This window comes from Gymnogyps californianus, chromosome 18 (assembly GCF_018139145.2).
Source record: "Gymnogyps californianus isolate 813 chromosome 18, ASM1813914v2, whole genome shotgun sequence".
Taxonomy (NCBI): Eukaryota; Metazoa; Chordata; class Aves; order Accipitriformes; family Cathartidae; genus Gymnogyps; species Gymnogyps californianus.
In genome coordinates, this window is record NC_059488.1 from 1995533 (window position 1) to 2017941 (window position 22409).

Sequence of the window (22409 nt, forward strand, 5' to 3'; positions counted from 1 at the left end):
GCTGTGGCAGCTGAGCTCCTAAAAGCTGAGTTACATTAATAGTTTTAGAGGTGGTATGGGCAGTCAGGCAATCATTAGTTCTTCACTATGCCTCTGATCAGGTGATGGGTCAGAGTCGGGCTGGGGTCAAGACACTCTTGAAGGCATGGAAGGTTGCCCAACCCGTCAGGAGGCAATGGGACAATATAGCAGGTCTGCAGCACAGAGAAGTCCTGTCTTTGGAGGACTCTCATCTTCTGTCTTTGCTTTGTCTTTCAGAAATGTAGATGGCAGCTGCTGTCTTTGAAGGACTCGCACCCATCTGACCCTGCGCAGCACCTCCGATTGCTACCATGATCTTCTGCATGCTGCTGTTGGCCTCACTGCCTGAGCCATCTGGCACCGAAGTCAACCCTGGTAGGGAGCTGCCAGGCTGGGAGAGGACTCTGATCTCCCACCTTTCATATGCTCGTTCTCAGCCTTTCTTTGCCTCTCATGGTGAATGCATATGAATGTAACGAAAGCACATAAATATAATCACTAATGTAGTTCCTGAATGTCCTTCTCTGGACTGAGATGGCCGGTCTTCCTTGACAGCTGTGCTGGAGTGAGACACCTCTCCTGACAGTCCCAGGAGGGCTCAGGCACATGGATGTACTCCTTTCTCTGCCCACCCAGAGGGTCTGTGCTCTCAGCAGGCCTGTCTTGAGCTCTGATTATCCCTTCATCACTTTGACCATGTGGCCTGCAGAACAAACCTGGCTCTAGACTGGCTCAGAGATACTGTACTCACTGTGGAAAGCAAATTACCAGTTAGCAAAGCATAAGCCACAGCTCCTCAGCCAGCAAGAGGGGTTCTGGAGAGAGAAGTGTGGAAGGAAAGGTAGGAAACCCTACCTGGCACAAAGCTAGGGTGGAGACAGGGATATGAGCCTATGAGTCCCTGTGGAGGGTATGACCTCTTATCCTACAGCATTTGGCAAGTTATAATCATGATGGAGATGAGTAAGATAATGGTCTGCAATACAGTGCAAAAATCCCCATAAGGAGGTGGTTTGAGCTGGAGACAGTCTGTGAAATAAATGAGTCTAATCCTTTTCCAGCTTGGCTGAAGGTGTGGTGAGGCAGCGGTGCTACCCTGAGGGCCTTCATTTGCTCTGCTGGATCTGGCTCTGTTTGTTTGGAGTCCTTTGACTGTGTCTGGCTCTGACCCTGCACTGGCCTGTGGATCTTTGTAGAGGTTTGAGGTTGTGCTGCAACCAGCCAGAAGTGAAGTAAGGCCTGTGGGGGAGCTCAGCAGGGACTCCTGGGCTCCCCTGTTACACAGCCGTTCCCTGCGCTGTACACCCCCCGACATGCCCAACTTTGAACTGGGGTTGCCATCTGGTTCTGATGGTTAAAACCTAGTGGAAGAAGAGGGAAGATGGCAGCTAGAGGGTCAGTCACACACAGATTCCTTTTGGTGGTGGTAAGTATAGAAGTTCGCGCACCCAAAGGTGCAGGAATAGCTCCCTCACCATCAGATCCTGGGAGGTGGGGTGGGCTCTGAGCACAGGGCTGTGGTCCCACCATGCTGCAGTAGTCTTTTCCACCAAGAAATAAGCATGTAGCTTTGCTCACACTTCTCAGTGCTGTCTGTGACTGCCTCAAGCAGCTTTGCTTTCTCAGCTCCCACAGCTGCTCAGCTGCCTCTCTGCCCCATGGGGCCATGCCCTGTTGTTCCCAGCCAGACTCCAGCACACCCGTAGCCCAGCTGATGCTCCTCGGCTGTGATGCCCACAGGCTCCATTGATTATCCTGACCTCCTGATCTGCTCCAGGAGTGGTCTGAAGCACCTCCTGCATTGCCTTCTAAACCCAAGGGGCTGCTTTGTGGATGATTTCAGACCTATGTAGGAAGGATCCTGTGGAGTCCTTTTGCCTAGCATCAGTTGTTTGACCTCACTAACAGATGTGAGCTGTGACACTTTTCTGAGCCTCAGTGTATCCTGGCTGCATGGCAGGTGAGTGTGTCCCTGAGCACGTAGTAAAGGGTCAGGGATATCTGAGCAGGAGTCCTGGTGGCACCTAAGCAGAACCCAAGGATGGTTTTGCTGGACAGGATGTGCATTTTTGTGAGAGCCACGGCCACCTGTAGAGTGCATCCCTTGATGCCAGGGACATTCTGGCTTCCATCTGCCAGCCCTGGGTTTGTGAACAAATGAGTTTTGTTAAGGATTGCAGTAAGTCCCAGTCCCCCAGAGTCCTTCCCAACTAATAGCTCACCGTCTGGCATTGCTGTAGGGTGTGCACTTGACCTTTAAATAAGGTGTGACCAGACGGGACTCCCACTGCAGAAACACAAAATCACTTTCTGCTTCAGATGATGACCCTACCCTTTTGGAAAATCTTCAGATATTTACCCCTAGTTCAGCAACATACTAGCTTTCCAGCAATAGATCAGATTGTACTGGTCTGTGGTGGGACAGGTAAGAGTGAAGACAGTCGAGGCTAGTTTGGTTTACTAAACTTACTGTTCAGTATCAGAGCAGGGTTAGAGCTCTCGGCTGGCTTTCAGCAGCCACAGTCGTCATGCCTGATCTCAGCCAGACACCATCTGCCTCCCAGTGAATTCTTCTGTAAACAGGCCTCTTAAGAAACCTCAGACATGAATGAATGTTCTGGGTGAGACCAGAGGCCCATCCAGCTTGGTGTCCCAACTGCAGCAGGGTCCCATCCCTGCTGGTTCTGGAAGAGCGCACAGATGGACAAGCAGACAGCAGTGCTTTACCCCAGGTACTCTCTCGGCTCACTGCAGTCTGCTGCTTAGGAGCTTTCTGAGCTAGCACTTGTGTATTTGCTTGTGGTAGCTGTGAGTTTGTCTAGCTGATTTTTGAACCCGTGTGAACCTTTGGCATTTGGAGTGTTTAATAGATTAAGGATGCGTATGTTGTTTTTGAACTCTACTACCTGATCTTTTGATGCCTCCTGGTATTTTGAGGGACAGTGAGTAATTTTTCAGGATATAAATGATCTTTGTCGTACATCACTTCAGTAATCTGTTTTGTAATGATGAGGCTGCTGATCTTTCCTTTTGCATCATCTGTGTTGCCTTCTCTGCCTTCTGATGGGAGAAGGAAGGAGTAAGAGCTTGTCCTGGTTTCAGCTGGAATAAAGTTAATTTTCTTCCTAGTAGCTGGTACAGTGCTGTGTTTTGGATTTAGGATGAGAATAATGTTGATAACACACTGATGTTTTAGTTGTTGCTAAGCAGTGCTTATACTAAGTCAAGGACTTTTCAGCTTCTCATACTGCCCTGCCAGCAGAGGCTGGGAGTGCACAAGAAGTTGGGAGGGAACACAGCAAGGACAGCTGACCCAAACTGGCCAAAGGGATATTCCATACCATATGACGTCATGCCCAGTATATAAACTGGGGGGAGCTGGCTGGGGGACAGTGCGGCTCGGGGATTGGCTGGGCATTGGTCAGCGAGTGGTGAGCAATTGTATTGTGCATCACTTGTTTTGTATATTCTCTTATTAAAGTGTCTTTATCTCAGCCCATGAGTTTTACTCTCCCCCCCCCCCTCGCCCCATTCTCTCCCCCATCCCACTGGGGGCAGGGAGTGAGTGAGCGAGCGGCTGCGTGGTGCTTAGTTGCTGGCTGCGGTTAAACCATGAGAGCTCTATTCCATATCTGACTGGCATCTGACCATGAACGCAGACAGCGGTGTAATGGTGTTCTCCAGTTTGTTTTGTATGTATTCCTATAATTTGTTTTTTTCTATATTAAATAATCTGGTATCATCAGCAAAATTTGTCACCTCACCACCCATCTCCTTTACAAGATCAGTTAGGAATATATAAAACATCACACATTCATTGATACTGTGCCTCACAACAGCTGCAGCCAAACCTATTGAAACAAGCTGTTTGCAAACATTTCTACATTGAAATCTATCAGATAGTTATTTGGCCTGCGATTGTTTATTCTCTGTGGTGGTAACAACAAGGTGGGCTTCATGCCTCTGTCTTTTCTTGTAGCTTCTGAACCTGCTGAACAGCTTTATCCAGGTTTGGTACAAGGGTAGCAGTCCTGAGGTACAGCAATGAGGAGGACACCCAAGGCAGTGCCCTGGCTGAGGGAAAGGCAGGCAGAACTGCTGATACGGCAGCAGGCAGCACAGCAGTGAGGATGCCAACCGACACGCGTGCCACTCTGGAGTGACTGGAGCATGTGCTGGCACTTGCCTGTGTCACTGCAGACTGGAGGAGCTGGGGCTGTTGTGGTGGGGCTGCTGTGAGCTCAGAGGACAAAGACCAAAAATCTGTAGGGAAGTCAATTTCCTTTTTTTCTGGGACTTGCCATTGACTATGTTTTTGTCTTCTAATTGTTTTACGATTTAATCCCATATAACTTCCTTTTTAATCTGCTGTTGATGTCAGTCTGACAAAAATATCTTGCTTGCCTGTTTTGAATACTGAGCCTTAATGAACACATTAAGATTTTGAGTTTTCTGAAACATCTCTAATATTCCAAGACATGTTTTAAAAACTTGTGTCAGGGGAGAGAGCTTGGCCAGCTTGGATTTGTAAGCTACATCTGCACTGTCTTTGGTGTATTGAGCTTGTAGAGCTCCGTGGCTTGAGCCAGTTGTGTCTGTACTCCATGGAGGCACCAAGTTTGAGAGTCTTCTCATGCCTGGAGAGAAATGCTTGCTCCACTTGAGGCTGGAGGCAGGGAACAGACCAGGATGGGGCAGTGTAGTTGCTCAGGGGCTTGTGCTCAAATGTAGGCTCTAACCTGCAGTGACAACAACAGAGCAGATGTTTCCATAAGCTAGTCTGGTCATCTGTAATAGAAGCTGTTGAACTTCTCACTTGTTACTGGACTGGTGAAAATAATAATTGTTCCTATTTGAATGCAAGCCAAGCATCCAGTTTATTCCAGAAGAAGAAGAAAAATCTTTAACAAATACTTCCTTTTTATATCGCATCATTATTGATAAATAACTTTTCATTGTAAAATAGGTCCATGCAACCAGTGACAGTAGTATGGTTTTGCATTTTGTGTTCTTAAAATGTTTCTTTGTAAAGTTTTTGCCTTACCAGAACTCTGCTGAATGATACTAACTGTGAGTGTATTTCATTACTTATAACTTCAGTTTATGGTAATTGTGAAGCATTTAATCCTTTTTATTTGCATTCTCTATTTTATCATTACCATGTTTATTCCCTAGGCATGATAGCCTTTTAATTAAACTTGTCTGGCAATTTTAGAATTGGTACTGATCTTGTTTTTTACTTGCTTGTGTTCCCATTTTCAGCTATATGCCGTTACCCTTTGGGTATGCATGAAGGGACGATACGAGATGAAGACATCACTGCTTCCAGCCAGTGGTATGATTCCACAGGACCCCAGTATGCACGGTAGGTTAATCTCTGGCAAAAAATGTAATCCTTTTTTTCTTCTAGATATCCAATATGTATTTGAGGAAGAAGTTCCCTCAACCTTAAAGAAACCTGTTTGCTTAGCTTGTTCACTGCTTCCGTATTAAGTCTAATTAATGCGTAGTGAAAGACCAAGAGGCAATGGTCGTGGTCACAAGCTGTAATACAGGTAATTCTGATTCAATATTAAGGAAAAAAAAAAATCCTTCCCCATGAGAATGAAGTGGTGGGACAGGTACCCAGAGGGGTGGCAATGCCTCAGTGTTTGGAGATTTTCAGGACTTGGCTGTACAAGGCCTTGAGCAACACACTGTTGCTTTGGAATTAGCCCTGCTGTGAGCCGGAGATTGGACTAGAGACTTCCAGAGGTTGCTTCCGACCCTCATCTTCCTATAGGTCTGTGAATAAATCTCTAATGGATTTGTGACTTACAGGTCAGCTAGAGACAGTGCCCCTGGGATTCTTGTAGAGCGCTTTAAACTAAATCATAGGAAATCATTTACGAGGAGGAACTTTTCAACAGCATCCTATTGAGGAAATGGGCTGTGTCCACTTTGACTCAAAAACCTGGAAACTGCAGAGTTAAGAAATTGTTAAAAAGCAGCTAAAGGATTTTCTTTCAGTGTCAAGCAGTGCTACGGTCTTTCTCATAAGCTTGGCTTTTAATTTTTTTGTCATTTCATTTCTCTCAAAGCTACTAACTGATGATTCGCAAAATACTTACAAATGTAAGTTTACTTAGAATTGTTTATAAAGATAATATCAAACATTCCTACAGTTTTGGTGGAAGTCAGATATGAATTTCAGGTTAACTATGACACTTAGATTTTTATGATGAATTTGGGCAGTCCAAAATCATAAAATTCTCCTAGTGCTTGATTTTTTTTTTTTCTTCTTAGTCTGTGGTAGAGCAAAGATGCTAAGTGTCGTGTGTTTTAATGGAGTTTGAACAAGCCTGTAGGTCTCTGAAAGCTGAGACACTTATTTTGTTCTCTGAGGTATGGCTTATCTCCAGTTCTGCAAATAATTCAGGCATCACTTACCATCTGTTACCATCATCTCTTTGCCAGGGCAGCTGGATGTCCACAGGGTGAAGACATGAAGGCACCCTCTAGCTGACTTCATTTTGTTAGAGGTCATAGTTGTCCTATGCAGATGTCTGTCCCTGTCATTTCAGTCACCCTTCCTGCCTTTCTTATAACTTCTTTTATTTGCCACTTTACCGTAAGAAAGTCTTGCACAAACAGCTGACCAACCTGAGACAAAAATCTTCTCTAGCCTGTGCCTTGACCTTCAGTGTCTCCTGGGTACTGCCTTCCGTGATGCACGGGGGTTGGCACTCACCGATTCCATCAGTTAGAGATGGGATAGCTGTCCGAAAGACAAGGGCACTTCGAGGGCTTGCTGTTTGCTAAGAAATCGCTGTTGCTAAAAAGCCACATGGTCTTTTTGTGTCTGGATAAATTTTTCACATTTAAAACTCTCACCACCTTGTGGCTTGCACAGCTGAGCCTACAGAAGCCTAGGTAAGGCAGTGTTTCCTTCAGTGGCTCCACCTGCTGATTGCTACAGCACTGCTCGGCATGCAATCTCCAAGGCTAAAAGCCTTAATCTTTGCAGCTGGTGCCACAATGTTCAACTTCAAAGCAGACCTTCACATCGTACACCTAGCAGTGTCCTGCACAAGCAGCTCTGATGAATGAAGGAAATGTGAAAGATGCGTTGAAGTGATCCAGAATAATTTGTAGATGGGCAGAGCTTTTCTTTCTAAAACGTGTTTTTAAGATAGCTCCTCTTTGTGCTTGTTAGAGGTGTAGGAGGTGGTCAAGCAGAGGTTCAGGCCTTACTGTGTGGGGTTTAGGAGAAGTGAGGATGCACTTAACCAGCAAGGTGCTAAAAAGCATGCAGTATGCAATTACCTACTGAGTAGCATAGTTGTTTCTGATCGATGTGAAAGTGTGTGTCTGGGAAAGAAATTACTTCTAACAGTTAATGAAAGATATCTGAAACTGAGGGAGTTGTTCTGAACAGGGCAAAACTGGTTACAGGACTCTCAGTCTCAATCAGCCATCACCCTGAAGGGGAGAGGTATTTGGTAGCCAGCTGTCAGGTCTCACTTGCTGATTTGGTTTCTTTCTCCCAATTCTCAAAGGTTCAAGGTGTTTCCTCAGTTACTGGGAAGGCTGGATCCTTGGAAGTGACATTTTTTTAATGTGTGGTTTTTCTCTCAGGTTACAGAGGGAAGAGGGGGATGGAGCCTGGTGCCCAGCTGGCTTGTTGCAACCAGAAGATGTACAGTTCCTTCAAATTGACCTGCACAAGCTCTTTTTCATCACCTTGATTGGGACTCAGGGACGGCATGCCCGTGCCACAGGCAAAGAATTTGCCCGTGCTTACCGAATTGACTATAGTCGCAACGGAGAGCGCTGGATCTCCTGGAAAGATCGTCAGGGCAGGAAGGTGAGTGTACTAGGAACTGAACCATAGAGCACGCAGAAGTCAAGTCATAGAGAATTAGACTGTAGAAGGCACGTCCTCTGCGTACTGCCTAGTGCATCGTACTTTATCCTGACTCTTCTCTGTCAGGCATTCAGTGTCCTTAGTCCTGTGTTTGCTGTGATGTTGGACTGTTATTCCCCTGACCTGATCCCCCAAATCCCAGCCATTGCTGTGACTGAAAACTGTGGCTCTTCACTACCTTTCTGTCCATGTTCAAAACATCATGTGAATGTCCCTCTACCAGCCAGACACTTGCTTCTAAATTGGAAGCTGCAAAGCAGATGCCTGCTTTGTGATTAAAAAAAGGGAGGGGGTGGCAGGGAATGGAGATGAGTTTCTGGATGTCTGATAGCAGTGTTCAATGTAGGGAGCAAGGAGGAGGAAGGAGTTTAGAGGGTAGGAAATGTGCTGAGCAGAGACATTCGAAGAGACTTCCCTGCTCACCACAGCTGTCTCCTGCTATCTCCAGACTTGAGCACACAGCACTGGCTGTGCTCTGGTCGTGTTCATAAGCCTTTATGAAACTTCCCCTGGGAAGGAATCCCCTTCTCTCATCTGCAGCTCGTCTGACCTGATCACCCTGCCTCAGGCTGGCTTGTGGAGTCTGAAGACCTAAGCCAGGCTAGAAAGGTACTGGGTATGGTGATGTTTTCTTGCACTGGGGGTGCTTTGGAAGTCACAGGGGGGTCTGTATTGCAGTATTAGGTAACAGCTTCCAGCTTGTTAATGAATTATTTGCTCACTCAGACCTTTGATCGTCTGTTTGGCCATTACCATTATCTTGCCCATTCATCACATTTTGCTGTGTGTTACAAATGCTGTGTTTCCAGGATGGGAGGGGAAGTTTAAACTCCATGGGGCTAACTGTTCTTCGTCGGTACTTTCTTAGGTCAAGTCTGTCTGCATCTTGAGTTACACCAGAATTCAGTTGGTTCCACTGTCCACAAGCAGCTAAATGCCCCTTGTCTCCCACCCCAGTCCTGTGCAGAGCAGTGTTCTCAGGCAGTCAGGACGGTGTTAGTGCCAGGTATTTTAGTATGGGTCAGTTTTTGCAAGATCTCCCTCTTAGGCCATAATAAGGTAATGAGCATGTATTCAGCTGTGTATGATGCTATAATTTGAGCCATCCTCTTTTCTGTTCTGTATATGTGGAAGTCCACATATATTCTGTCAGTGTGTGTGTACCTGTTCTCCATCGCATGAGACCAAAAGGTTTTCCCTCCTGGTGTCCTTAGAGAAGATGCTTCTGCTCCTCTGCTCCTGCTGTTCTGGACATACACAATGGGGTGCAATTCCTGCTATTTCAGCTCCTCTGAAAAATGACTTTCCATAAAACACATTTTTCAAAATGTGTCACCAGTAAGGGGCATATTCCATTAGTGAATCTATATTTCAGAAGCACTGCTGTCTGGTCAAATAATTTGGTAAAAATGTCCTGTAAAATCATTCAAACGTTGTAATGAGGTACAGATGGAGGTGCAAGATCCTAATCTACTTATTTGTATGCATTAGGAAGGCCTCTTCCAGTTCTGCAGTTGATAGATGCCCAATCACTGATATTTCAGAGCGTGACTATGTGAGCCCATCTTGGCATGTCTCTGTCCGAGGGGATCACACAAATGGTTTCAGTCAGAAAAACCAAACAAACCCCTTCACTGTGCTGCTACGTTTCAGATATGTCGCACATGCTGCTCCTCACCAGGAGAGTCACCTCCAGCTTTAATTTGCTCAGTAAAAGCAAAGAGTCAATTTGGTGTCTCCTTGTCTCTGACACCACTTAAGGATGGTCCTCTCCATCGGCACTAATGTTGCATGGCGCAGCGCTGTTAAGTCCTGGTCCCTCATCAGCTTCTGGTTTCAGCCACCTGCCGTTGTTTGCCAGCAGCACCACTTCACTCTTGATGTTGGGAACATTGGCATCAGTAGTGTCCAGGACTGGAAACTGGTGCTGAGTTTGTTCCACACGCAGCTGATTCACTTTGAGTTTTTTGGCCCTGAGAAACTGTGTGCTCAATAGCAGCAACCCCACCTTGTGGAGGTGCTACGCAAAGTGCATCTTCTCTTTTGCTTCTCTCAGAAGATGTCTGTACAGGACAGGCAAAAATATCAGCTCTTCCACTATGGAGCTGGTGCAAAGGTCCCTTTTTCTGAGGGGGATGGCTGAAGCTTTCTTCCTCTTACTCTGTCCAGCACTGTGTCCATCTAGGACTTTCTGGCTGATGACATATCTGCCACCTGAGAGATTCCCTGACAAATGGTCAACTCCAGATGATCTGTCCAACTTCTGTGATGAAGATGTGGGATATTCTGCCATATGCTGTCTCCTCTTGGGTTTTATCTTCTATCAGCAAGGTCTTGTGGAGCCAGCCTAGGTGGCTTCCAGGTCTCCTGTCTTAGGCCATCTGACAGCTGAAAGGGTTAACCATTGTCATGTGGTTTGTGAAGACAAGGATTACTTATGTGTCCCTACTTCACTGGAAGAAGTCATGGGTGTTTCTCCTAGGAAGAGAGATATTAAGAGGCTGCAGATTTAAAAGCCTGTTGAGGAGCTGAAGAGGATGAGGAAGCGAGCTTACTTTTTGGCTTTCCTTCTGTTTTCTTTGGGCAGCTCCTGGGACAGTGCACCTTTGTAGGGCTGTCCAGCCAGTGCAGGAAACTGTTTCACAGCTATCCTGGTGCAGTCCAGTAGACCACCAGATGTGGCTGGCTCTGCTTCAGGGAGATGCAGTCTTCTGAGTGGTTTCTTTTTGTGATACAATAAGGTCGTTCACTTCTCAGTGGACTCTCCAGCCACACTCACTCACTGGAGATCTTCCCTGCTGCCATGAAGAGGAAGCCACCTTTCTGCTCTCTGTTGGCCTCCCTCATCTTTAAAATTGCCTGTACATCAACAATTGCAATCTACGTGGTCTTTTGAGTGACCTCAGCCTCTGATTCATCCTTCCCACCAATAGCATCTTTGAACAGGAGCCCTCACACTTGTAATTCAGACGTCCGATATCAAAAGTGTTCTTATTTTGTTTCCATAGGTCCAAATCCTTTCCAAAAAGTCTCTTAGGCACTTTGTGTCCACTGCTGGGGGATTGACAGCTTCAGCTATTTCCACACACAAATAAATAGTGGACTGTTCCCAGAACCATAGCGAAACTGAAGGGGACGGTGAAAGTCCCTGCCGTATCAGACTGTACTTCAGCAGGATGGGGTGACTGTGGCAATGCTGAACACTTCAGTTCAAGACATCTGCTGTGCAGCTGCTTGCACCTTCATCCCCCAAACACTACAGCACCTCTGGAATTTTGTTGGCCTATAGAGAAAGGACATCAGGACCCTCCACCAGGTAACTAGTGATGAGGGCAAGTGCTCAGTTACCTATTGTTAGAATGTACATGGAGACTCACTTGAAGAAAGAGAGGTTACGTACTAGTAAGCGGAGCTCTCTACAACGTATAGTCCACATGTACATTCATCTCCCACCTGCCTTTCTCCTCTCCCTCAGAGCACTGCCTGGTATGGGTCTGCAGTGGACAGGAGGTGAAATGGCAGCACCCTTCACCCTGTAAGCCATGTACCAGGTAGGAGGAGGGGAGCAGCAGCAGCTAACCCTCTGCAGATACTGCATGGGAAAGCTCCCCACTCTCAAATGACAGGGTACAGATACACCACTGTACAAGCGAACAGCACAATAGGGAGAAGTTGCTGGTAAGGATCTCTCTTCTCCAGGTGATCCAAGGCAACATCGATACTTACGACGTGGTCTTGAAAGATCTTCGGCCTCCCATCATTGCACGTTTTATCCGGGTGATTCCTGTGACGGAGATGCCAATGACTGTCTGTATGAGGGTAGAGCTCTATGGCTGTGTCTGGTATGGTAAGTAGCAATTTCCATGCCTGTCACTGGAAAGTAGTCCTTACACAACGCTGACTGGGACTCACCTGCGTCCCCACGTGTGCAGAGGGAATCCCAGGCCCACGGAACTGCTTCTGTTGGTCCACATCATAAATAAAAGGATCATATGGACAGAGATGATGGAAGGCTGCTGCTGCTGTATTTCTGAGGTATATGGCCTTCTTTTTTAGATGGTTTGGCATCCTATAGCATCCCTGAAGGAGGGACAATAGCGGCTCCTGGCTTCCCCATCGTTTATCTGAATGACTCGACCTATGATGGCTACCAGGAGCGCAGGTGGGAGAAGTCGTCCTGTTCTCTCTCGGTCACTGTGCAAATTATCTCTTCTTTCCTGCTTACCCTGTCACTAGTATCTTGTATCCCAAACACTTATTTGAGACCTCCAGAACTGCAAGCTAGCCTACTAGTTTTCCAAAGCACCGTGGCTTCGTTATTCCAGGCCCTTTGACACGTTGTTAGTTGCTCTGTTAAAGGAGGGCATGGGCTCAGGACGCATCAGATTCATTTCCCCCAGCTGACAAAGGCTGGCAGGGAAGAAATATTTTTTTTTTGTTATTGGAAGTTGTTGTTGCTTCTCTTTAAAGAGAAGAGTGTGTCCTTACACAGCTAAGTGCTGTCTTTGTTCATAGCTTCCATCTTTACATGATGTGATGACACAGTCCTGATGTGTCTGATTGCCTTAAAGCCCTCATCGCTCTTGGTCTGTAATTGTGACCGTATTCATTGCACTGATTTCTTTGTTGGTTCAGGTATAGCCTTAAGCTGTCGTTGATACTGCAGATCGTAAGGTGCTGCTACTCTTCTGTTGCCCCAGATTGGAGTGGAAGAGCTGGCTGGACCTTCTACCTGTGCAGTCCCAGTGTCCCTGGAGCAGATGAAGGTCCTTCCCCTCTTCATTGCCTTTGTTGCTTCTGCAGTTTGATATCTGAAATGCATTCTCTAGCAGACTGCATCTTAAACTGTTGCAGGAGGTCTTCAGGGTAAACTGGGCATCTGAGAAAGTGCGCAACACCTGAACTCTAGGCCTGCACTTGATACCTGTGAGCTTCTGGACAGATTTGAGATATTGTTTTTGAAAACAAAGCTCTGATGGACTTGAAACAACTTGGAAAACTGCATCACTCCCTGTGAGAAGCTCCAGGTCAGCAGAGGCACCACTGCCAATGTGGTATGAGAGGAAGGTGGCTGATTACTCACTGTAAAGATTTCTTGGGTATGATGCTTTTCCAATTTGGAGTCAAAAAGCCTAAAGTAACTGGATTTTGATGGCTCATTACAAGGTCTGTTAATTTTTCACATCACTGAAATTAGGTAGGTAGGGTGGCATGTTATTGACACTTTGAGGTGTCTGTGGTTTACCCAATGGTTGACTCTCGTGGAAGGAGAGTTCATTAAGAGTCTGTATCCAAAATGTTAAGTAACTGGCTGAACTTTCAGACAGTGTGACCGCTTTCTTTGCTATAAATACAGATATAAATACCTAATATATACAGATACAGCGTGTTTCAACGGCTTAACCTCAGACAAACTTGGGCATGGGTATCCTCTTGAAGCAGCGTATCCCTGCCTGTGCAGGAATGTGCCTAGTAAGTGATCTGACAGTGTCTCTTCAGTGACCTGGTGTCATCCATTGACTTAAGGTGGTTTCATTATATGTCCTGTTTCAGTTGTCATTAAATTCCTGAAAATTTTTACTGTTGCCTAAAATATTTTCATGCTTAGAGGTGATTTTTGTAAACTTATTTGTGTTCTGTCGTGCTGGAGGTTAAAATAACGGGGTGGAAAGTACATTCTTCATGCTTGTAGGATGTTGCAAGATACTGGCTAACAATGTCTTTGTATGTTAATATCTGATGTTTTCAAGCTGCATTGATATAGTAGGGATTGGATATTAAAAAAAAAAAGTTTTTATGTGCAGAAAGATGCAGGTGTTGCACTTAGCTGTCCAGCCCTAGCTTAGGAAGCTGGGTCTGCTGGGGAGTGTCAGGGAGCTACAGATGTAGGCACAAAACCCAACGTGCTAAGCAAGGGCTCTTTCAAACTACTTAACCTCTAGGTCTTGTGCCTGACTGGCCTGGAAGCAGGAGTCTGCCTTTTCCAGCTGTTAATCCTGTTTTGGAGTTCAAAGGCATGCATACCTGTGCAAATTCTAGTGACAGGAGGGCTCACCTGGAATGCACTTGCAGAGCTGCAGTGTATGTAGCAGCAGCCCAGCCCAAGTTACAAAGACTGCCTAGAGGCAGCTGAGTGAAATGGGTCCAGGGAGCAAGTTCAGGCACTAATACAGCTGAACTGCTTGCACGTTCTCTGCTGTAGGACAAGGGACATGCCAGGGATGGCTCATGGAGGGCAGGTGGGTCAGGAGTGTACCACATCTGGCATCTTCTGCTCTGGGACAGTGCTGGAAAACTGTATAGTGGGCTCTGCATTCTCAGATAGGAAGTAGAATGAGGCAGGGTCCTGGGCGAAGAGTCTGATCAGACTTGGAAACAGAGCCCATAACACTCTCCTCTTGCACAAAGAGCAATGCCAGACATGATCCCAGTTAGAACTGGCTGTGGCTGAGTGAGCTGGCCGTGGTCTCGCTGCTCTTTCCTGCTTTTCTGTGCCTGCCTGTAAAACTTTCCCTGCTGATTCCCCCAGGACAGGATGGAACAGTGTTCCTCCCATTCAGCTCCATGGTGAAACGCTGCAATTAAAGCTCTCTGTTTGGAGAGCATACAGTGTCATTTTCTCTAGTCTCAGTTTTCGTTCTCAAGAAGCTCTGCTCGTAGCTTGGCTTTGCTGTCAGTGCTTGATATCAATGCAGAAACTTCCGCCTTTTCCCAAGCAGGGAAAGATTTTAAAAGCACAGCCTGAACAAAATAAAGGTGATGTTGCATAAGAACAAGGAATGAGTTCTTGTCCAGGATGGGTTAAGAGTAAATAAACTAATGTTTTCCTGGTACCAGTTGAAGGACCCATGTGCTTTCTTCACATTTAAGCTCTCCTGGCTGGTATTCTGCCTAACTGTTGGTTCTTTCTTGCTAGGCACTTGTACGGTGGTCTGGGCCAGCTGACAGATGGTGTGCTAGGACTGGACGACTTCACGCAGAGCCACCAGTACCGTGTGTGGCCAGGCTATGACTATGTTGGCTGGAAGAATGAGAGCTTCAGCACGGGCTCTGTTGAAATGGAGTTCCAGTTTGACCGACCACGAAACTTCACGTCCATGAAGGTAGTCAGCGTTGTCCCTCTCCAGCAGTCTGGGGCAGGCTTTGGGTCTGCGTCCTTCCAGATTGCCCCTTTGGGTCCTCTTCCCAAAGCAGGAGGATACAAGGTTCCTGACAGCAGAGTCCACCGTAGGCAGAATTCGAGCAGGAGATGTCCCAAGTTTGCCAATGTAGAAAGGTGAAGCAGGGGAGCACTTGCCTTTCCAGAGCTCAGACACTCTCCTTTCAGTATTTGGCTTAAAGGAATAAAAAGCAGACACCTGAAGCAGTGGTTAGGCAGCTGAGAAGGATTTAGGATGTAGGCTACTTACTGTCTAGGGGCTGCCTGACCCTTGAGGTAAAGGAATGTGGTTGTGCTTCCATTTTGACCAAAAATTTCTCTGGATGCCTCAGTCTGTGCTTGTGCTGTGGGAAATTACTTAAACTCACAGGAAAAAGATGAGCTGAACTTTGAGTCTGTAGTAAACAGCAGAATCTTTTAAAAAGGATTGGTGGCTTTTCTTGTAAAGATTTCAAATGAAGGAGAACACACCACATCCTTAAGTAAATTGTTTTGGTGGTTACTTACCCTAGTTTTATTTTATCTATTTTTAACTTTCAACCATTGGCTCTTAGCCTGCTTTCGCTGGCAAAAATAAGAGTCCTGCCTTCTCAGAAATTTTCCTGCTTCTACACTGTGATTAAACCACTCTCTTAATCTTTGCTTCAGTAAACTAAGTTGGCTGAACTTCTCAATGCCTTCCCTGTGAGATCCAGGGTCATTTTTGTAGCTATCTTCCAATCCTTTCTTTCTTTGCCAGCACTCTTTTGGAGGTATAGAAACTGGAACTGGATGCAGGCTTTCCATCAAACTGCATAAAAGAATGGTACCAATTTCCTGCTTTTGGATGATTCTTCTTTGTTTATGAATCTTGTGATCATATTAGTCCTAGCCAATGGATACGGAGCCAGTGTTCATTACGACTTTATCTTGCTAAAAGTCAGTTCAAAGTTATTGGTGTCCAGGATAAAAGTCCAGTGTAGAAAGCATCACTTGCATTTTGTTCCCGAGTTCACTACCCTGAAATGAGTCAGTCCTGAAAACTTCAGATTATTTTAGGAAACTTTGATTCCCCCCCCGCCCCTCCCCATTTAATTTATTTTATTGCTAGTGATTCTGCTGTCTCTTTCGGATCATTGAAAAAGCTGGCAAATAACCTTGAGCTAGGAATACATTCCTGTTAGAAAAACAGACAGAAGAATTTGTGCCTTAAAATTTGTAAGACTTACTAGTTGCCAATTTTTAATCAAATTAATATAATTCATGAGTTCATACTATGTTAATTGGAGTCAGATGTTATAATGAGTAAATCAGACGCCTTACAAAAGTCTGTCATGTAAACACAGCCATCCTGATCAACAAAACACATAAGCTCATAAAAATACCTACTTCATCTAGTATTTCATTATAAAGCTGTATTGATTAGCTTAAATTATTTTCATTATTTATTGAATGTTGCCTCTTTCAGCTTTGCATTTATTTTGTACAGGCTAGGGGGTCTGTAAATACTTTTTTGTATCTTCATACCTGTTAGCTTTATCCCAGTCTTCTGAACTTCCCCAGTATCCAAGAAAGTATTAAAAATAAATGTTAGCAAATACTGCAACTGCATTGCAAGTTACTTAGGCTTGCATATTATAAAATTGGACTTCAGTAGGCGGTGTTTGGAATAGAAAGTGTCTCTATCAGTCCAAGATGCAAACATGTCCAACTCCTGTCCAAATACGGCACAAATTGTATATTGCAGGCGTCAGGCTTTCCTGCCTTGTTATGGATGACTATTTCTCCTTATTGAATAACGTTGTCTAAGCTTCATCTGTTCCTAATTATACACAAATACCCTTCTTTTGTCTTTTTACTGCTCATCAGGCCTGTTGTCCTCATTACTGCTTCATTGCTATTCACTGCAAGACCTTGCAGAGGCCAAGCAATTAATAGGGTTCAAAGCTGCACTTAGTTTGGAAACTTGTTGTCACGGTTGCTAATACTCCACAGTCATTAGGAAATAATTTCTAGAGTTGCTAGGGAGGGTTGGACCACCATGGCTATGAAAATGGAGTAGACTCAGGGACACTGAAGACTTTAAGGGTCACCTTACTCCTTCTGGTTCCTGGTCACTGGCCACAGTGCCAAGATACTGTGGTCCAGATCTTCAGGACTGCATGGCAGAACTTAAACTGTCATGTTTGTTTGTTTAAAAAGGTGCAGGGCAAGATTTGCACTCAAGACAGTGGAACAGCATAAAGGATCCTTACAAGGCTTGTCCCTCTTCATGAAGCCTGCTTCCTTGGAAGTGCTGGAGGCCTGGGAGAGCGCGAAGTGTTTGGAGTTGATGGGTCTGCGGTGCCGCAACCCAGGAAGACAGAGATGCCACTTTTATGCTGGAGCCTCTCGGTTTGGGTGCAGCCCAAGAGCAGGAAGGGAGAAAGTTGCTACCGGCTCTTGGGAGGGTAAAACAAACCTCCCAAATACGGAGGTGTGAAGTCAGCCTGAAAGCAGTTTGTGAACCGCTTAGTCTGGAAGTGGACTATGTGGAGCTGTAACTCAGAGATGAGAGAGGATGCCTTTGTTTTAGTGAGATGTTACCTTGGCAACATAGTGATTGCAGTTTAAATTCCAGCGTCACTAGCTAAACCAGTGGTGCCATTGCAGCAGGAACAACCTGGTGATGAGCCACGAGGAGAGGTTGATGGATGCAGGCTTACATGATGGTTTTCTTAAAACTTAGATCCTCAGTTGTCTTCAAGGTGCAACCACAGCAGAAGAGCTGCTGTATGTCAGGGGAATATCTTCTTGAACTTGTAGCTTTTTTTGGAAGAAATTAGCTTAGACTGCAGATGCTGAAGGCTTTCTAAAAGAGGCTAGAGCCCAGGTGTGATTTTCTTTCCCCTCTTAGGATGTAAGTTCAAGGAGAATTGGTCTGCGAGACCTTAGATTAGTACAGGGTTTGTTTGGTGGATTTTTGTATGGGCCTTTTGAAAAGCCTGCCAAAATTTGACCATTAATGTAGCTTTTGCATGTAAAGTTAAGAGCTATTTCAGAATAACTTTTTGCACAAATGTTCTCATTGCACACTGTGAATGGCTGGAGCTATACTGGAACAAGTCACTCATTCTGGGTGAGGAGTATTCATACAGGGAGATATTAGAAATAGAAAATCTTCATGAACAGAAAATCCCTGAGGCTTGATTTAGGTTTCAGTAAATCTTCCTCCTGTCCGATTGATCTGTTCCCTTCTTCCTAGGTGCATTGTAACAACATGTTTTCCAAGGGGGTGAAGATCTTCCAGAAGGTGGAGTGTCTGTTCAAACCACGCCTGATTGCAGACTGGGAGTCTGAACCTGTCGGAGTGGCAACTGTCTTAGATGACAAAAACCCCAGCGCTAGGTTTGTGACTGTCCCCCTCAATCAGCGCGTAGGTAAAGCCATACTTTGCCGCTTCTACTTTGCTGACACCTGGATGATGATGAGCGAGATTTCCTTCCAGTCAGGTGAGTATTCCTCCAGTCAAGCAGATCTGGCGAAGCACAGAGAGCAAAAGAGATGGTGTGGAGGTGCGGGATATGTAGGGTTAACAGGAGTGTAGGGCACTGTGGAGCTACACAATGGGAAGGAGGTAGCAGAAGCACTGAGAGGGTTGGGAGGGCAATGCAGGGGCAGAAAGGTCCAGTCTACAGTGGATGCTTTTCAGGCTGATACTGATGCACATGTGCAGAAGCACAACCAGGGCAACCAAAAATCGGACTATAGAGCATTTCTTCTTTTGAGACAGTTGCCTGCTGGTTACGGGGTTGATTTTTACTTCTCTTTACCAAATATTTTGTTATGAATAATTTAAGTACATCTACAGATGATGATTAAGTTAGCAGACTATGAAAAATAAGAGGCTGACTTTTTTTTTCCAAGTCTTAACTATGACACAGAAGTCAGTGCATGAGGTGCTTTAAAAGGCTCTAGAAGGGAAAGGACAAGAGTCTTGGAGAAAACCGCCAGCATTGACAGTGAAATGATCTGGCTGTAGCTTCCTGCTCGAAGGTCCCTAAGCAGCTATAGTGAGAGGACCTTCCTGGGGAAGCAATGCTCTGATTGCAACTTGTTGCTTATCTTGCTGATAGCAGCCCCTCCTGGCTACCCTCTGTCACATGTGGGACTAGGCAGACTCTTGGTCTAGCCTGGATGGCGATTCTTATAATCGTGCTGAAATGGAAAAAAAGCTCTTGCTCCAGTCCCCTGTGTCTGGCCAAGCTCAGGGAAGGGTCCTGCACACACTGGTGGTTTGCTGTGGTCAGGACATACACGCTGCTCAACGCAGAGGCTCGTTCCTGCAGGTGTGCTGGGAAGTGCTGAGTGAGCAGGTATCTCTGCTCTCGCTGTTCGTGACCTGCTGCGTGAGTCTCAGCCCTGTCCTGCTTGGGAAGCTGGGGGGGCGGTTGGGATTGCACTGACCGCTGGCAGGAGCAGGGAGGTTGTTTGGACTGACACTTTCCCTTCCCTTCCACAGACATGGAGAGCGTGAATCCTAATTTTGTTACGGTAGCCACAAGCACAACAGATCTCCTGGAAACAGAGTGCAACGTTACTGAGGGGACCTGGGGTAAGGACTTCTGTCGCTTAGCCGTGCCAAGGGCTCATGTGTTGGGGGATTTCACAGTAACATCCTAGTTAACGTGGTCTCTCCCTCCACTTCTGGAGATGTGGGTATGGCCTGGTTATTGCCCTCCTGCACAGGGCTGCATCTTACAGTCCTCCAAGCCTCAGCTATTTCTTCTTCCCTCAGCTGGTCGAGGCTGCGTCAGAGCAAGTGGGCTGAAGGCATATGTGCAGCCAGTGAAACTCTGAAAACTGTCTGCTCTAATATGGATCCATTGCAGGAATCTGTTCCAATGATAAGAACAGTCTTTGATTGCAGAAGTCCTCTGCACACCTCTTAGCTGCAAGTCTCCAAAATGAGAATTCCTAATAAGAGCAAAATGTGAACACAGCTAATGTTAATGCTCAGGAAGCTGCCTAACATCTTTTCTGTACCAGATGGTAGGAAGGGACACGTAGGAAGTTAGCCAGCACAGATAACAACCTGTGCTTTGTTAACTCCAGATTCTTCTTCATACCTCTATGATTGTAGAAACCACATCGTCTGTAACCAGCACCTGGATAGGAGAGAAGGCAGATGACTCCAATACCTCCATCCTCGTGGGCTGCCTTGTGGCTATTATTCTTCTGCTCCTGATGATTATCATCATTATTCTTTGGAAGCAATATGTTCAAAAAAGGTTGGAAAAGGTAATACAATGGGGCTATTTTGCAGACAGAAGTTCAGTACTAAGCATTAACCCTAATGAGCTCAGAATTATTTGGAAAGCACAGGGTTTCCCCAGCTCCATAGAGTAGCTAAAACCCTGTTCTCACAGCAGGGGAGGATGCCAGTCCTATCCAAGATGTTACTGGAGATGGCTGTGGTTGCAGCCAATACATTACTTAACAACTGAGCATCGCCTCAGCATTTTTTTCTCTCTTGCAGGCCCCACGTCGAATCCTGGAGGAGGATGCCACAGTTCGCCTCTCCTTCTACAGCTACACCATTGCCAACAACCAGACCCAGATCCACCAGTCCAATCCCACCTATGAACGTGCTTTCCCACTGGATTTGGAGTATCACCAGCCAGCTACGCTGCTCCAAAAGCTTCCAGAACTCTCCCAAAGTGCAGAGGATTCAGGTAACGTAATCGTCAGTCTCCAGAAGTTATGCATTTTTTCTTTTATCGCTTCTCTCAGATTTTAAAACGTGCCACTTCTCAGTGTCTAAGTAATCTTCTCTGACTCCTATGCAATACAATACTAACCCAGGCACCTAAGACAATATTCTGGAGCTCTGAAACCTTTTAGTGTGTAACTTTGTGTAAGATGGAGCACCAGCCCCCTTAGAGGGTGGTGGCCTTTTATTGTTCTCTTTGAAGACTGTGTTTGTACGTTAGCCAGGTCATCTTTTAGGAGCTGGTTTTGGCAATCATACATTGTTTGTCTCATCAGCCCCTTGGCAGTGGAGTCTCTGCCTGCAGCACTGCTGGGCTGTCCAGACTGGCTGGTGGAGAAGACCTTGAGCACCTTTTCCTGCAGCAAGGGCTCTTGGAAATTCCCTTAGAAAAAGCAGAGGGAAATGCAGCAGGGAATTGTCAGTGCTGCCCTGGCTTCCAGCCCCTGGGGAGCTTTTGGACACAGGCAGAAGGGAACGTTTCCAACAGTGTTTTGTACTCAGTGATGACAGTGCTGATTAGTGAATGGAAGGGCAGTGCTGCATTCCTCAAGCACTGACAAGTTGCTAAGATCCAGCATTATACTACACAGGGAGACTGATTTGGATTGAGTCAGGAAGTGAATCTGAAGCAGAACAAATGTTCTGTGTAATACTGACCATCCAGGGAGTTAATTATAAAGAGTTATCCCATGATATTTATGTGAATAAGCTGTAAGAGGTAGCGTAGCATGGTAACAGAGTACATGGAAAATGGAAACCTTAATCAGTTCTTGTTGCAGAAGGGAATCCAGAGCAAGTTTGATGTTGCAAACAACATCCCTGCATCAGGTAAGGGGAACAGATCGTATTTAGGATGAATCAGAAACAGGAAATCACTTCGGACTCATGCCTCCATGTCTGGGCAAGAACTTTAGCTCTCATAACTGGATAGAGCAGGCAGCGGTTTAACTTGAATTCACTGGCACCTCACAGGTATTCTGGTGTCTGCAGAAGTGCGGCTTGCTCTGGTTTCAGCCCTAGTTAAAACAAAGCAGAGTCTTCCGTCTGGGTGTACCTTGGTACAAGGTAGTAGGCGTGCAGCTAGGCTGAATTCCCAGAGGTCTGCAGGATCGAGAGGAGTGGAAGGTGGGCCGTACTGGTTTTAAGGGAGTGAGTGCTGACTCCACCTGTCTTTGGTTTCCCCTTAGTGTGCAGTGGGGACTATGCTGAGCCTGACCTGACCAAGTCCACTCCTCACCAAGGCTTTCAGAACAATGTTCCTCACTACGCTGAAACGGATATTGTCCACCTGCAAGGTGTGACCGGCAACAACATGTATGCAGTCCCAGCCCTCACTGTGGATTCACTTACCAAGAAGGACATCTCAGTGGGTGAATTCCCACGGCAGCAGCTACGACTCAAGGAGAAGCTGGGAGAAGGACAGTTTGGAGAGGTACAGCCTTTCTCTTCCACTTTTCCTCCAACAGAAAGGAGATGCCTGGCAGAGCTGAATCTTCTGAGCTGCCTCTCTGGCACTGCTTCGTACTTGGGGGCTGAGGGTTCTGCATACCAGTATTTTATTTAATACATGTCTTTGCTGTTGGGGAAAGCTG

General features: G+C 46.0%; 1 protein-coding gene across 1 annotated transcript in view; it reads left to right on the forward strand.

Annotated features, from left to right (window-relative positions):
- Window positions 1-332: 332 nt before the first annotated feature.
- Window positions 333-22409, forward strand: part of LOC127023688 (discoidin domain-containing receptor 2-like) — a 35006-nt gene continuing 12929 nt past the window's right edge. Inside the window, exons 1-11 of the mRNA XM_050907955.1 lie at window positions 333-396; window positions 5284-5386; window positions 7639-7867; window positions 11627-11774; window positions 11984-12089; window positions 14844-15030; window positions 18310-18556; window positions 19567-19659; window positions 20188-20345; window positions 20584-20779; window positions 22005-22249. Of these exons, the coding sequence (XP_050763912.1) occupies window positions 333-396; window positions 5284-5386; window positions 7639-7867; window positions 11627-11774; window positions 11984-12089; window positions 14844-15030; window positions 18310-18556; window positions 19567-19659; window positions 20188-20345; window positions 20584-20779; window positions 22005-22249 (1776 nt within the window). The remainder of the gene's footprint in view (window positions 397-5283; window positions 5387-7638; window positions 7868-11626; window positions 11775-11983; window positions 12090-14843; window positions 15031-18309; window positions 18557-19566; window positions 19660-20187; window positions 20346-20583; window positions 20780-22004; window positions 22250-22409) is intronic.